Below are 15946 nucleotides of genomic sequence, written 5' to 3'. Positions count from 1 at the left end.
ACTTCTTTTGATTTCTTATATGGCCCTCAGAAAATGCAATGCCAACTATAAGAGAAGTGATGGATGAATGTACAATAGCAAACAGATATTCTTAAACAGGAAAGGTACTCCAATTCCACCATTTGTCATTCAAATCCTTCCTAGAGAAAAGGAATATATAGCCAAGTAGGGGTTAAAACAATGTAACACTAAACAAGTCTCTGTGGGACAAATGTAAAAGACCTTTTGACTCTCATCCAGGACTTGATTCCTACCACTGTGGCTCTTCGACTACAAACTACAGGAAAAGGGCCATTTATAAAGTCTCAATGTTTTTCTTAATCTTCTCTTCTACCTAGCACAAGGGAGGCTGCTCACACCCTTCCATCTTAAATTATTTTCCTCAGAAGAACGTGTAACATATGTTTCATCAGTTTAATTCAGAACAGAGCTACTTACGGAGTTTAAGGAAGCCGTCATATTCTGATCTGTGTCATCTCCTGATAATTCATGTAAAACAACATTTGCTAATCCTGACAATCGACTCAGCATTTCTGCAGGAAAAGAAAACATAAGAATCAGTAAAATATAGAATAGTTTTTTCCTATATTGGTAACCATATCATCTATAAGTAAAATAAGATAACTGATATATATATATATATGGTGATATATATCAGGAACAGACTGGACAGTAATGGTACCTTTTAAAAAGGCATCTTAGTACGTACAGTGCAGTCACGCACTTTTCAGTGGCAACTGTAAATCACCATAAGGAATATTTTTAAAATAAAACACAAATACATAATTGTTTAGTGGGAAATAATGCACCCTACAGGTTATTTTCCATGCCACTTATTTCATCAGAACTTCATTTACAAACATAAAACTAGTAATTATTCCTTCCCCTCCTAGTCTGTTGTTCTTTCTTCCTCCATCAAAGAAACAGCATGATTCAGCAGTTTTTTTTCTTTTTACGTGCCTCATGAACCCCATTCTTTCAGGAATTTTTCCCAATAAACCATGTGTTTTGCTAAAACTTAAACAAAATCCTGTTCAAAATCCAATCAACTTAATTAAAGGAAGAAAAAATGTCTAGCATTAATTGCATCTATTAGAAAAGGAACAAGGAATACGCAACCTATGCTTCTCTTGAAGGAATTTAGAAAAAGAGCAAATTAAATGTTACCAGAAAAAATGAATTAAGATTAGTGCAGTAAATAAAACTGAATATAGAAAAACAGATAAAATCAATAAAATCAAGTTTTATTTTTTATTTTTAGTGTTTGTAATTTCTATATATAGAAATATATATGTAAATATATATGCTATTACAGTTGTCCCATTTTTTTCTCCCCTTTTTCCCCTTCCACCTTGCACCCCCCTCCTCTCACCAGCATTCAACCCCCTTTAGATCATGTCCATCAGTCGTACATAGAAGCTCTTTGGTTTCCCCATTTCCTATACTATTCTTAACCTCCTCCTGTCTATTTTGTACCTACAAATTATGCTTCTAATTCCCTGTACCTTTTATCCCATTCTTTCCCATCCTCCTTCCCTCTGATCTCCATTTCTGTGATTCTGTTCCCGTTTTAGTTGTTTGCTTAGATTCTTTTTGTTCTTGTTTTGCTTCAATTGTTGATAGTTGTGAGTTTGTTGTCATTTTACTGTTCATAGTATTTGATCTTTTTCTTGGGTAGGTCCCTTTAACATTTCATATAATAAGGGCTTGGTGATGATGAACTCCTTTAATCTTTCCTTATCTAGGAAGCACTCTATCTGCCCTTCCATTCTAAATGATAGTTTTGCAGGATGCAGTACTCTTGGATGTAGGTCCTTGCCTTTCATGACTTTGAATACTTCTTGCCAGCCCCTTCTTGCCTGCAAGGTTTCTTTGGACAAATCAGCTGACAGTCTTATGGGCACTCCTTTGTAGGGAACTGTCTCCTTTTCGCTTGCTGCTTCTAAGATTCTCTCCTCATCTTTAATCTTGGGTAATGTAATTATGATGTGCCTTGGTGTGTGCTTCCTTGGGTCCAACTTCTTTGGGACTCTCCGAGCTTCCGGGATCTCCTGGAAGTCTATTTCCTTCGCCAGACTGGGGAAGTTCTCCTTCATTATTTTTTCAAAGAAGTTTCCAACTTCTTGCTCTTCTTCTTCTCCTTCTGGCACCCCTATGATTCAGATGTTGGAACGTTTAAAGTTGTCCCAGAGGTTCCTAAGCCTCTCCTTGGTGTTTTGAATTCTTGTGTCTTCATTCTGTTGTGGTTGAATGTTTATCTCTTCCCTCTGCTCCAAGTCGTTGATTTGAGTCCCGGTTTCCTTCCTTTTACTGTTGGTTCCCTGTGTATTTTTCTTTATTTCACTTAGCATAGCCTCCACTTTTTCCTCCATTTTGTAACCATATTCAACCATTTCTGTGAACATCCTGATTACCAGTGTTTCTGAACTGTGCATCTGATAGGTGGGCTGTCTATTCATCACTTAGTTCTGTTTTTGGAGTTTTGATCTGTTCTTTCATTTGCACCACATTTCTTTTTCTCAGTGTGCCTGTTATGTTGGAAGAGATGGAGCCTTAGGTATTCACCAGGGCGGGACAACACAGGTCACTTGCTTCTGATGCTGTATGTCGGGGAGGGGTCCAAGAGGGAACAATGCCGCTCCCTCGGCTCTCGGCTGGCTTTCAGTCACTTCCCCTGCTACTCACAAGCAAAGTGGGCCCTTCTGGTGCTGACTCTCGGGTGGGTGGGTTTGTGGATGTTATAAGACCCTGTGAGTCTCTCCAATGAACTCTCCTGTGAGGTGGGGAGTTTCTTGCGCTGCCACATCCCGCACAGGTTTTCAAAGCCAGAGGTTTTGAAGCTTTCTTTTCCCATGCCGGAACCCTGAATTTCGTGGTCTGTCTCACCCCCTGGCTGTTCCTCCTGGTTTATCCACACCCAAATGTGGGACCGCCCAGTCTGCCAGCCACCTCACCTGCTCAGTTCTCCAGCTGCTGCCTTGCCCCACATCCTCTGAGTTCCGGCTGCCCATCTGCACCCCTCCTACCATTTTGGATGAATGTTTCTTCTTTAACACCTTGTCTGCTGGACTTCCATACAGTTCTATTTTCTGCAAGTTCTGGTTACTTTTTGTTTTTAAATTTATTGTTGTCCTTCTTTTGGTTTTGTGAGGAGACAAAGTGTATCTACCTACACCTCCATCTTGGCTGGCCAGAAGTTGTTTTTTTGAAAAGATAAGTAAGATTGATAAAGCTGTGATCAGATTGACCAAGAAAAGGAGAAGACACAAATTAGCAACATCAGGTATGAAAGAGGAAACATCACTATTGATCTAACATACATTAAAAGATAATAAAAGAACACTACAAATAACTCCATACCTATAAATCCATTAATATAGATAAAATTGGCCAATTCCTTGAAAGACACAAGCTACCAAAAACCACAAGACACAGACAGCCTAAATATATATGTACACACACACACACACACACACGCACACGCACGCATTAACACTTCCCTTCCCTCCTTCCCTCCCAAAGTTTCCAACAAACGCTTAAATAAACATGGATCTAAACAAACCACCAAGAACCACAGCTCCATGTGTCATTGTAAACCATGCAGGAAAAAGAAGGGGGAAGTGAAGGGTGGCATAATGAGCCACCCCAAAATGTTACTTTGGCTTAAATATTATTTTGAGCTAAAAACACTTGGAAAACAGCAGGGAAAAAAGGGTACTTTGACCTCCCCTTTTTTCTTCCTCTAAGCAAGAGATAAAACACCCATATAGAAGATGTCTGTCCTATATAAGGAGAAAAGTAACATTCTTATCTCCAGGGAGGGAGAATTGAGGCCAAGGGAAATTTGTAAAAACCAACCTTGTAAACTAACCATTATTTTCCTAGTCACTTCTCCATGATTAACTACCCCCTTGCCTTGTCTGATTTTCAGAATTAACTACTCTAATTCAACACATAAGTGTTCAATTCAAGTGCTTCTTTGAGTCTTCATTACCTCCTGAGAGTTTCTGTGTTGCATAAAACTTGTATTAAATAAGTGTGCATGCTTTTCTCTTGTTAATCTGTTTTACTTCAATTTCTCAGGCCCAACCCGGAAATCTAACAGTGTTACCACTGGTATTTAGCTAGAAAAAGGGAGCAAAACGGAAATAGACATTGAGCTTAATAAACTGGGAAGCAGGAGCCTACTTGCTTAGCCAGGAATCTACAGCTTCACACCCTAGGAGATCAACACTCCTCCCTTCCCAGACTCTTGGATAAGGGATTGTTGGAGGGCACAGAGGCAGGTGGTTGATCATAGAAGCCTGTCAATCTAACTAGCAGGTTGCCCTACTCAAAGCCTGTGAAAGTTTGGGAAGTTGACTAGTTCTTTTGAAAAAGCACCCGGTCCATCCCAAACCTAAGCTCCTAGTTATAATCCCAGGGGAGCAAAGCAGCCCTCTTGTCTCTCTTGCCCACCAGGTTATACACTCATCCTGTGTGATCGTGTGTTCTCTCTCCATTGTCATGTGGCCATATCAGCCACATGGCCAGCAGCCACATGGACTCTACTACCAGAGCAGCCAGAATGGAAACAAGCTCAGCTACCTGGACGGCAGCTGAGGTCACTTAGCTGCCGCAGGTGTGCTCCAAAGGACTAAGCCTTAATATGAAGCAAAAACTCTGGACACTGACTTTTGTGTTGGGCCTACTGAAGACACGGTTGTACTTTTTCCATGGTTGGACAGACAGAGATGGGACATTGAAACCCCAGGAGGAAGCTTCTATCTCCACATAAATAAACCATACCACATCACAATCTCCCGTGTGTGAGACCTTGGAATGCTTTCCTTATGATCCTGTTGAAGAGCCTAATTTCTACCTACAACTAGGGAACAGAGACAAAATTTTGATAGACCATATACTAGACGATATGCTAAGATAACCAAAAAAGAGCCAGGGAATAGTCACTGGAAAGTTGCCAAGCCAATTAAAGAACAGCAGCTGAAAGAAGCTGGTATATCCCCCACTACAGCAGGTAAGTGCAAAGAACCTGCAGAATGTGAAATGGCTACTAAGGTAGCCAGGGGTCTCTTCCAAAACAGGGCCCCCACTGAGGAGATTCTACTGAGAGTAGACTCAAAATTCATCAAGACAGAATCAACAGAGACCAAAGAAAGATCCATGCCCTGGCTGGATCTCAGTGGATTGAGCACTGGCCTGTGAATAAAAGGATCACTGGTTCGATTCTCAGTCAAGGTACATGCCTGGACTGCAGGCCTGGTCCCCTGTGGGGGGTGTGCAAGAGGCAACCACACACTGACGTTTCTCTCCTTCTCTTTCTCCTTCCCTTCCTGTCTTTCTAAAAATAAATAAATTCTTTTTAAAAAAAGATCCAGATAAAGAGTGGAGATGGTCAAAAAAAAAAAAAAAAAAAAAGGTCAGGAAATCTCAGAAATCCAGCTACCATATTATTTGTACGACACAGGAAAAGAACACAGAAGAGCAATCCAAGTTCAATAACATTAAACAGACATACACATGAGCAAATGCAAAGTAACACAGTAAATTTTCATAGAACATTATTACAAAGAAAAAGAATAATATTCATTTGAGAAATAAAAAGCCTTGCTCAAAAACAATTAGAAACTACTAAACAACTTGATGACCTACAAAATCGCCTAAAACAAAAAGCATTAAAATGATATGACATAAAAAATATATAACATACTGATACAATGGAATAGTATTACTCAGCCATAGAAGTGAATGAATTTTACCATTTGTGACAGCATGGATGAACCTAGAAGACATCATGCTAAATGAAGTCAGTCAGAAAAAGACAAATACCATACGATTTCACTTCTAAGTGGAATCTAAAGAACAAAAGAAATGAACAAATAAAATTGAAATAGACTTACATACACAGGGAACAAACCAACGGTTGCCAAAGAGGGAGGATCTGGGGGACTGGGTAAAAAAGGTGAAAGGATTAAGAAGTACAAAGTGATAGTTATAAAATAGTCACAGGAATGTAAAGTACAGCATAGTAAATATAGTCAATATTATTGTAATAACTATGTATGCAGCCAGGTGGGAACTGGAATATCTAAGGGAGCACTTTGTAAAGTATGTAATTGTCTAACCATTATGCTGTACACCTGAAACTAATATAAAATAATACTGAATGTAAACTGTAATTGAAAAAATTAAAAAACTATTGTTATTAAAACTTTTTTTGAAAAACACTGGAAGACAGCAAGAGAACAAGAAAGGAGCAAAGGAACTACAATACTGTAAGAAAACTATTAACAAAATTACAACAGTAAGTCCTTAACTTTTCAATAATTATTTTAAATTCACAGGACGTGTGAAATGGCGGTTCTGTCAGCAAGGGGAAGAAGCGGTGGCATTGCCCACGGTGGTGGGGATCCACTGGCATCTCAGCTATGGAGAAATTGGCCAATTCAGCAGTTTTTCCTTGTAAATATGCCTCTTCTGAATGTGAAGTAACTCTGTTGCACACAGAAAAGCAGAGCACAAAGAGTGCTGTGAGTTTTGGCCTTACTCCTGCCCGTGCCCTGGTTCTTCCTGTACCTGTCAAAGATCTTTGGATGCTGTTTTGCCTCAACTAATGCATCACCACAAGTTCATTACAACCCTGCAGTGAGAGGATATAGTTTTCCTTGCTACAGACGCCAATCTTCCTGGTGTTGTGAACTGGGTGATGATGCAGAGCCCCATTTCAGCTTTCATTTCATGTTAGTCTTGAAGAAACAGAAATATGATAGGCACAAGCAGTTCTTTGCAATTGTACAGATGATACAACACGCAAGCAAGTTGAAAATTTTGCTTATGAACTAGAGCTAAATGGTGGGGTTTTGGGCAGGACTGAAAGCCCTTCCTTGGTTTATTCATGAGGGAACTGCAACAGCCATTATGAATAGTGACTGCCTAGTCCTTGAGGCCAGCATTATACAGCTTTTTCCAGAAAATGGCAATTTAGGCACCATTGTTAAAACAGAAAAACCCAAAAGTAAAGTGGAAATATCTGAAATTTTTTAAAAAATCATTTTGGAAATTAGGATGAAACTAAAAGGAACAGTAAAATGAATAATCACAACTCATGTCTTAAGATAAAAAGTTGAAATAAAAAATAATTTCTTAAATCAAAAAGAAATTAAGTATAAAGGAAATACACAATTACATTATGACCCAGTAATTTTATACCTAGGCATTTATTTCAGAGAACTAAAAACTTAAATTTACACAAAAACCTGCATATGAATGTTCACAGTAGCTTCAGTGGAAGGAATCAGTGAGGATGTCCTTCAACAAGTAAATGGTTAAACAGACCATGGTTTATTACTACCGTGGAATGCTATGCAGCAATAAAAAGGAATAAACTATTGATACACCCAACCATTTAATCTCTATGAATTTAGGAATGAAAAAAAGGCCAATTCCAAAAGGTTACATACTATATAATTCTCCACTTACATTTTTGAAATAACAAAATTTTAGAAATGGAGGACAGATTAGCGGCTGGCAGTGCTTAGGGAGGGGGAAGGTAAAAGGTAGTTACAGTTTTAAAAAGGCAACACAAAGGATCCTTGTGGTCTTGGAACCTTGCAATATCTTAACTGTAGTGGATATGGAACCAATACAGATGATAAAATTGTATAATATACAAATAAAACTAGGGAATGTATTAATATCAGTATCCTGGTTGTGGAATTATACAATAGATTTGTAAACTGTTACCACTGAGAGAAACTGCACAAAGAGTACAGGAATCTCTCAGTATTGTTTATTGCATGTGATTCTATAATTATCCCAATTAAAAAAGAAACAGACTTAAATGCAATGTGATTTCCTACGATGTGTTCAGAAAGAGGGCACTAATGGAGAAACTGATGAAATTAAAACAAAGTATGGAGTTTAGTTAATACTAATGAATCCATGTTGTTTTCTTAAGTTTTGACAAATGTATGTTGCTAATGGAACATGTTAACATATTAGAGAATACTGGGTGAGAGGTCTACTGAACCCAACTGTCTTTGCAAATTTTCTATAGAAAAGTCTAAGTTATTCCTAATTATTTATTTTAAAATTTTTTAAGAGAAAGAGCAGTAATTAAAAAGGAATCAAGAGGAAATGATAAATACTGCAGATAAGCAATGCAGATAGTAGGATTTCCTGAAGAAAATCAAAAGTACAGAACACACACACACATACAAAACAAATCCAAGAACACTTACCTGAAATTTAAAAAGACCTGAAGCTACACATTAAAAGAGCCTACCATGTAACCGAGAATATCAACCCAGAATGTCCAAAAAGACATTTACTAGAGTAAAATGAATGGACTTAAAAAATAATCCTTTGAGATTTAGGCCAAAAGATCATCTTACTTTTGCAAGATAGAGAAAATAAGACTATCATAAGGCTTTTCAACAGCAAATGTTTTTGCCAGAAAACAAAACAAAATAAAACAAAACTGGAGTTACAGCTCTGACTGGTGTGTCTCAGTGGATTGAAGGCCAACCTGTGAATCAAAAGTTCGCTTGTTCAATTCCTAGTCAGAGCACATGCCTAGGTCACAGGCCAGGTCCCTATTTGGGGGCGAGTGAGAAACAACCATTCAATGTATCTCTCACACATTGATGTTTCTCTCTCTTTCTCTCCCCCTTCACCTCTCTCTAAAAATAAATAAATAAAATCTGAAAAAAAAATAGAGTTACAGATTTGAGATATTCAAGGAAAGAACATGCAGACCAAGGATTTTATTTCCAGCAAAAATGATCTTCAGCTATAGACAGCAGAGACAGAATGTTACAAACATGTAAGAAAATTCATGAAAATTTTCCCATGAGCCTTTCCTAAGGCATCTCAGGCATTCCTGAGGGAAAGCTTGAGACAATCCAAATGATCAAAACATCGTTTTAGGGATTGGTTGTACTGGCATAAAAACAGAAACAGAGATCAGAATACAGAGCCCAGAAATAAAACCATGCCTCTATGGTCAATTAATATTTGACAACGAAGGTTAAGATCATACATGGGGGTAAAGACAGTCTGTTTAATAAATGGTGTTGGGAAAAAGATACATGCAAAAAAAGTGAAACTAGACCACCCTCTCACACCACACACAAGAGTAAATTCAAAATGAATTAAAGACATATTAGACCCAAAACCATAAAAACCCTGGAAGAAAACATACGTAGCAAAATCTTGGACATTGTTCATAGCAATATTTTATTCTGATATATCTCCTTAAGAAAGAGGGGAAAATAAAAAATGGAATTACCACCAAAGTGAAAAGTTTTTGGACAGCAAAGGAAACCATCAACAAAATGAAGAGAAAACCCACTGAATGGGAGAACATATTCACCAATCTGATAAGGGGTTAATATCCAAAATTTATAAAAGACATATAAAACTCAACACCAAAACCAAAAACAATCCAATTTAAAAAATGAGCAAAGGACCTGAACAGACATTTCTCCTATAGATCGCCAACAGACATATGAAGAGGCTCAACATCACTATTCATCATAGAAATGCAAATTAAAACCACAATGGGGTTATCACCTCACTCCTGTCAGAATGGCTATCATCAGTAAAACAACAAACAACAAGTGCTGGCTCAGATGTGAAGAAAAAGGAACACTTGCACACTGCAGGTGGGAATGTAGATTGGTGTAGCCACTATGGAAAGCCCTATGGAGTTATTTCAAAAAATTAAAAATGGAACTGCCTTATGGCCCGGTGATTCAACTTCTGGGAATTTATTCGAAGAAATCCAGAAACACTAACTCAAAAGAATATATGCATGCCTATGTTCAATATAGCATTATTTATAATAGCCAAGATTTGGAAGTAGCCCAAGTGCCTATCAGCAGATGAGTGGATAAAAAAGCTGTGGTACTTTACAGAGTGGAATACTACACAGCTATAACAAAGAAGGAAACAGCATGCATGGACCTGGAGAGTGTTATACTAAGTGAAAAAAGCCAATCAGAGAAAGACAAATACCATCATGATTTCACTTACATGTGGAATCTAATGAACAAGGTAAACTAACAAATGAAACAGAAACTGACTCATAGAGCCAGAGATCAGACAGACAGCTGTCACAGGGAAAGGAGGTTAGGGGACTGGGTGGAATAGGAGAAGAGATTAAGCAAAAAAAAAAGAAAAGAAAAGAAAAGAAACAAAACTCAAAGGCAATATAAAATAGTATGGTGATTATCAGAGGGAAAGGTGAGTTGGGGGAAGACAGAAGGAGGTATATGGGGGATAAATAGTAAAAGAAAGGAGACTTGACCTCAGGTGGTGAATACAATGTACAGATGATGTATAACAAAATTGTACCTCTAACATCTATATAACTGTATTAACTAATCTCACTCTGATCATTAATAAAAAATTTTAAGGTTTTTTTAATTATTGATTTCAGAAGGAGGAGAAGGGAGGGGGAAAGAGGGAGAGAAAGACTGATGTGGAAAAAAAAAAAAGACTGATGTGAGAGCAAAACATCCATCAGTCGCCACCTGCACATGCCTAACCAGGGTCTGAACCCACTACCCAGGCATGTGCCCTGACCAGGAATCAAGCCCACAATCTTTTTGGTTTGCAGAACAATACACAACCAACTCAGCCACACTGGCCAGGCCAATAAAAAAAATTTTTTTAAAGGAGTAGTTGTAACCATTTATTATACAGTTACTTGTGGAAATAAGATAGGATGGAGAGAGCATAGTATTTAATGATTATATGCTCTGACATTATACAGAGCTACCATGAAAAAATATTTGGGGAGGATGTAAATAACATGTAAGAAATCCTGTTAAAATTGTTTTCAGTAACCAAAAATCAGTATTGTTATTTCTATTGTATGTGTCATGTGGAATTAAAGTAAATGAGTAATTACGGGCATAGTAATTCTATCATATTTTCAGCATGAAAAAAGGAGGAGTAACATGTAACACGGAAGAAACTAAGAACCATGAAATAAAAACTGATTTTGAATTTGAATTGAAAATATCAGCATGAACCTACAAGGTATATTACCTTACTAGATATATTTTCTTAACTCTGTCCTCTGAAAAGGCTTAAACACAATGACAAACTGAGAAGCAATGAGCACCTTTTGGGCCTAGATTGGGGTTCTTCTTAGAGAAACAACTGATTCCAGTTCTCAAGTAAGAAATGCACAAAATGAGTCTGAAACATCTTGTCATACAAAATAGCAAGGAAGCTATCAAAGACTTCTACAGTCATGTCAAAATGGCTAAGGAGCCAAACTGAAGAAGTTCTCATAGGCCAAAGGAACAAGGTGAGTTTCTGATAAGAATATGAATTGCAATGCATTAAAACACACCAAAAATATTTAAAGCCACAAGTTCATAATAATAATAAACTGGTCATCATCTGATTATGTTGAAATTGGGTAAGCACAAGAATTTATCCTGCCTATCCTATTTGAACTTTATCACTCCGGAGGCAAATAGTAGATGAGGAGACACATCATCCTATAAAATTATTCCAGCTAATAAATGAAAATAAAATGGTGGCATCAGAATTTGTAGTTTAATATTTTACAAGTCCTAATAAATTCATGCATCTAGACATAACACACTGACAGCTGATAACAAGAAAGAGCAAAAGCAAGACATTATGACCTTCCGAATGAGAGGATATACCACCACCTATAGTCATGCCGAAGGAAATGAACCTTAGTGTGGTGAAGCCTCGGCATGAGCTGCCAATTTGCAAGAAATGCAGACGACAGAGGAATATCTGAACTACCCCGATAGAAGTGAAAATTCCCAGAGTGAAGGAAACTCCACAGGTTAAAAGGCCTCAGTTCTTCAACAGAAATTGTAAGAAAAAGACAAGAGACACACCAAGTTAAAAAGGTTGGGGGGAAAGTTCACATTTCATTGATAAAACCATAAAGAAACCAAAGGAAATGTTTCTTTGGAAGAAAAGATAGGGCTATGATTGGGACAGGGTGCATGGAGGGGTTTCTTGGATGACTGGCAGTTTCATTTCTTGACCTGGTAGTTATGACAGGATGTTCATCTTATAATAATTCATTAAACTATACATTTGGGGGAGGGGTTAGTACTTGAGTTTTATTTTAAAATAAAGAGTTTTTGTTTTTGTTTGTTTTAACAAATCAATTAACAGCTAGAATTGTCCATAAAGGAGTTTCTCAACTTAACCTCTGGTTTTGTCACACACCCTGACCTGTATTTACCTCACTCACTGACCATTTTCCATCCCTTTCAGTTCAGATTCCTCAAACAACACACAACCCACCTCTGTTATAGCTCTGCTGTTTGCACCCACAACTTCTGCTCTAGGTAGCTTGGATCCTACTGCTACTGCTACTCCTTTTAGGACTAAACAGAAAAATACTGAGATGTCAAACACAGTGACAATGTTTCTCAACCATTTTAAAACCATACACCCTTTGGAAAAATGTAACATTATCATGCATGCACAAATGTATGCACACACATACATACCCAAGATGGTATGCCAGTGTTCCCTAAATCAGATCTTTTGCATATCACCATCAGCTGAGAAGATCGTGATGGATACAGTAATTTCTATTGTAAAAATATGATTTTTTTCATTTTCCAAATATAAAATTAAAATCCTGAATGTTTTTTCAAACTGAAACTCCGCCCTCCCCAATCCACCACTACCACATGAGATTCTGATTCATCTTCCCCAGAAGGATGTGTCTTCACCAGCATCCAACTAAAAATTATTGCATATAAATGACACATGCAGATGAACACAGACTGATATTAACAGTGACAATTATTGAGCATTATGTACCAGATACTTTACATTTTTCTCTCTAATCCTTACAAAATTTGCAAGGTACATATTATCACCATCTCCATTTTATACATGAGGAAAACTGACAGAGAACTTAAGATATTTCAATGTTTCTCAGCTAAATATGTATTATTGAATAAGATAAAATGCTTTTAAATGAAAAATGTTACTTTTCTCACATAAGGGGTTAAAAATATGTATATTTGAAGAAAGAAAACAACATTATCAGGGATGTATCATTTCAGGCTAGAGTAAAAGGAGTTTGCTCATAGTAATTCAACAATCTCTGAGGGCCATGAGAAAGTGTATGGCATACTGGAAGTACAACCAAATTGGGAGCCAGGGACTGAGCTTTTGGTCCAGGCTCCAACACAACGTGGTTAAATTGTATTGGATAAGTCACTTAAAATGAAGACTGACTACGAACATTCTAATGCCTGGTATTATGACTCTGTGATTCAAGAGTAATTTCTATAGCTGTTGCCATTAAGGGAATATGGAAATAAAAATGGAAAGGGTATCTCAGGTCCAGTCAAGTGCTTTAGGTAGCTCAAAGGTTGGGAATTTGAGGGCAAGAGAACCACTAAGTAGTATGTTTAAGCTAAATGAAGAAAGATGGACCTCCACCTCTGTTAAGACCCACTGTAGGAACAAAATGGCAAATGCATATATAAAAATTAGTAAAGGGGAAAATATTTATGTTCATAGTAATAAATTCATGTGTGGAATATGTGTGACTGTTGGGCAAACAATGCTTTTCCCATAGTTTATAAAGCACCAGAATGATGAGTGGCAAATTGGGAAAAAGAAAAAAATAAAGAGCTATATGCCAAGGCCAAGGTTCAGTAAAATTTAAGCAAATGAAACATTACCTCAAAGACAATGCCGGCCACACCTTCCACAAACCCTGCACAGGATCTTGACACTCGTATGTTGAGGTAGCACTTAAAATTCAGTAAGTCTTACTTTATCAAAGTCATCATTGCTATAAATAATTATTTTTTAAATATCTACTTGGTGTAGAGTCACAAAAGTGTTAAAAGAAACATAAGACATGTCCCTAACCACAGAGAACTTAGTACAAAAGGCATGGGAAAATCAAGAAAATAACTGAAGATGGCACATGCCTGTGTGTTCATCCATTTTCTTTGAAATTTAAATCATATTTTACCATAGAAACAACACAGAAAATGGTGAGACTTCCAGGTCCCTCCTCAAATTTATTTAATGCATATTTGGTTGAGCCTCAGTAGTTTTCCTAATTTCTCAGTGTGACTCTCAACCAGTTTGCCATAAAGCTGGAAAAAGCATATACAAATTATAATTTTGTAATTAGAAAATAAAAACCTATTTTTCATGACACAAAAAACTACTATTTTCATTAAATAAATTTAGAGTAAATGGTAGCTATAATTATATACACAGTAGTTTGTACTAAGCACTGCTCCAACTGCTTTACATATATAACTTATCATCATTATTTTACTCATTTTATTACCAAAACAACCCCAAAGAGGAAGTACTATCAACATACTCAGTATTAAGATGAGTAAACTAAGACATAGTGAGGTTAAATAATTTGCCTAGTCACAGAGCTCAACAAAGCTTCTTGGCTGGTGGAGATTCACAAGATAATCTATTTTCTGAGTAACCTCATCACCCAACATTTGTCACTGGAGCTGAAAATAGGGTTGGAGGCATGAAGACACTTATTGTTCCAAAAACAATTTTTTGAGGACTACATCAACTAAAATTAAATGATTCAGAATATTATAGCTCCAAAGAATTCCATACTGTTTACATCATAGACAGGCTCACACAAGGGCCCAGGATATATGAGGTCTGTCCATAAGGTATCCTGCCATGTAATATGAAAAGCAGAGACATTCACTGAAGACAGAAGATACAGGAAACATTGTACATAGGACAATGATGCCTCAGTCCTCTTCAAAGTAGACACCTTAGGACATCACACAGTTCTCCCAGTCACCATCAGCTGCCCCATCATATTTTTCTGCATCATCAACAGTCTCAAATCTCTTCCCTTTCAAAGGTGATTTTAGTTTTGGGAAAAGTTAGAAATCGCCAGGCGCCAAATCTGGGGTGTGGGAGGGGCCAAGTCACCTGGGTGTTTTGATGTTTCCCCCAAAATCACTACATGAGGTGTGATGCATGAGCAGGCATGCTGTCATGATGAAACTGCCAATCACCAGCTGCCCATAGCTGTGGCCTTCTGAATCATCCCAACAGTTTCTGCAGAGGAATGTTTAACCTTAATGCAAAATCTGATGCAGATTTGTTGCTCTACTCACTCAGTCATTTTGAATGTGATGGCCACACAGTATACATGCTCACTCAATGGTGTCTACCACCATTGTTCACACACGCACATTCCAATCGTCTCTCCTTGGCTGCCAGGTTACATCACTGTGGCCCAAACCATTCTTGTTATATTAACAATGGCTAGACTTTTTCTGGACAGACCTTGTATGTACACAGGCATTCACTATGGCAGGGTTTGTGATGGCCAGTAACTGGAAACAATCTAAATGTCCACCAATAGAGGACAGGCTAAATACATTTTGATATTTTTATAATGTTGTATAGCCTTTTTAAAAAATGATGTTTTATACTTATGGATATGGAAAAATACCTAACATTGTATTGAGTAGCAAAGGAATGGTATAAAATAGCATGTGCTTTATGATTCCACTTGTGGAGATGAAAAGGAGGGGTAAATATATAATGTGTGCTTTGAATATGATCAGAGTTTCTTGGGAAAAAATTACTTACAGTGCTTACTTCTGGAAGGTGGGAAATGGGAAAAAGGTTCAGCAGATAAAGAGATCTTTGTTTTTATATTATACTCTTTGTATTAAATTTCATTTTACCAAAAGCACATACTGCTGATTTTTAAATGGCTTATTAAAAATAGACTATTAGAGAGCCTAAACTCCATTTATATAGCAGCTCCTAACAAAGTGGTATGTAATGATCAGTGGCAAGACAGTTCCCAAATAATTTATTCCCACTAGTAGTTAACCTAAAGAATTTTATGAATGGTGTATTTTTAATAAACAAGAGTTAAACCAACATCCTTCTAATT

At 37.2% G+C, this 15946-nt stretch overlaps 1 protein-coding gene across 5 annotated transcripts in view; it reads right to left on the bottom strand.

Moving 5' to 3' along the window:
* Window positions 1–15946, bottom strand: part of GOLGB1 (golgin B1) — an 85231-nt gene that overhangs the window by 67501 nt on the left and 1784 nt on the right. For all 5 annotated transcript variants that reach the window (XM_054575229.1, XM_054575230.1, XM_054575232.1 and 2 more), the window contains exon 2: window positions 439–533. In XM_054575229.1, coding sequence (XP_054431204.1) covers window positions 439–531 — 93 coding nt within the window. In that variant the 5' untranslated portion in view covers window positions 532–533. The remainder of the gene's footprint in view (window positions 1–438; window positions 534–15946) is intronic.

The sequence above is a fragment of the Pteronotus mesoamericanus genome, unplaced genomic scaffold (assembly GCF_021234165.1).
Source record: "Pteronotus mesoamericanus isolate MK-2021 breed Mesoamerican mustached bat unplaced genomic scaffold, CSHL_Meso_final contig_27, whole genome shotgun sequence".
Lineage (NCBI taxonomy): Eukaryota > Metazoa > Chordata > Mammalia > Chiroptera > Mormoopidae > Pteronotus > Pteronotus mesoamericanus.
The sequence above is the reverse complement of the archived record's forward strand: the minus strand, read 5'-3'. Positions and strand labels throughout refer to the sequence as shown.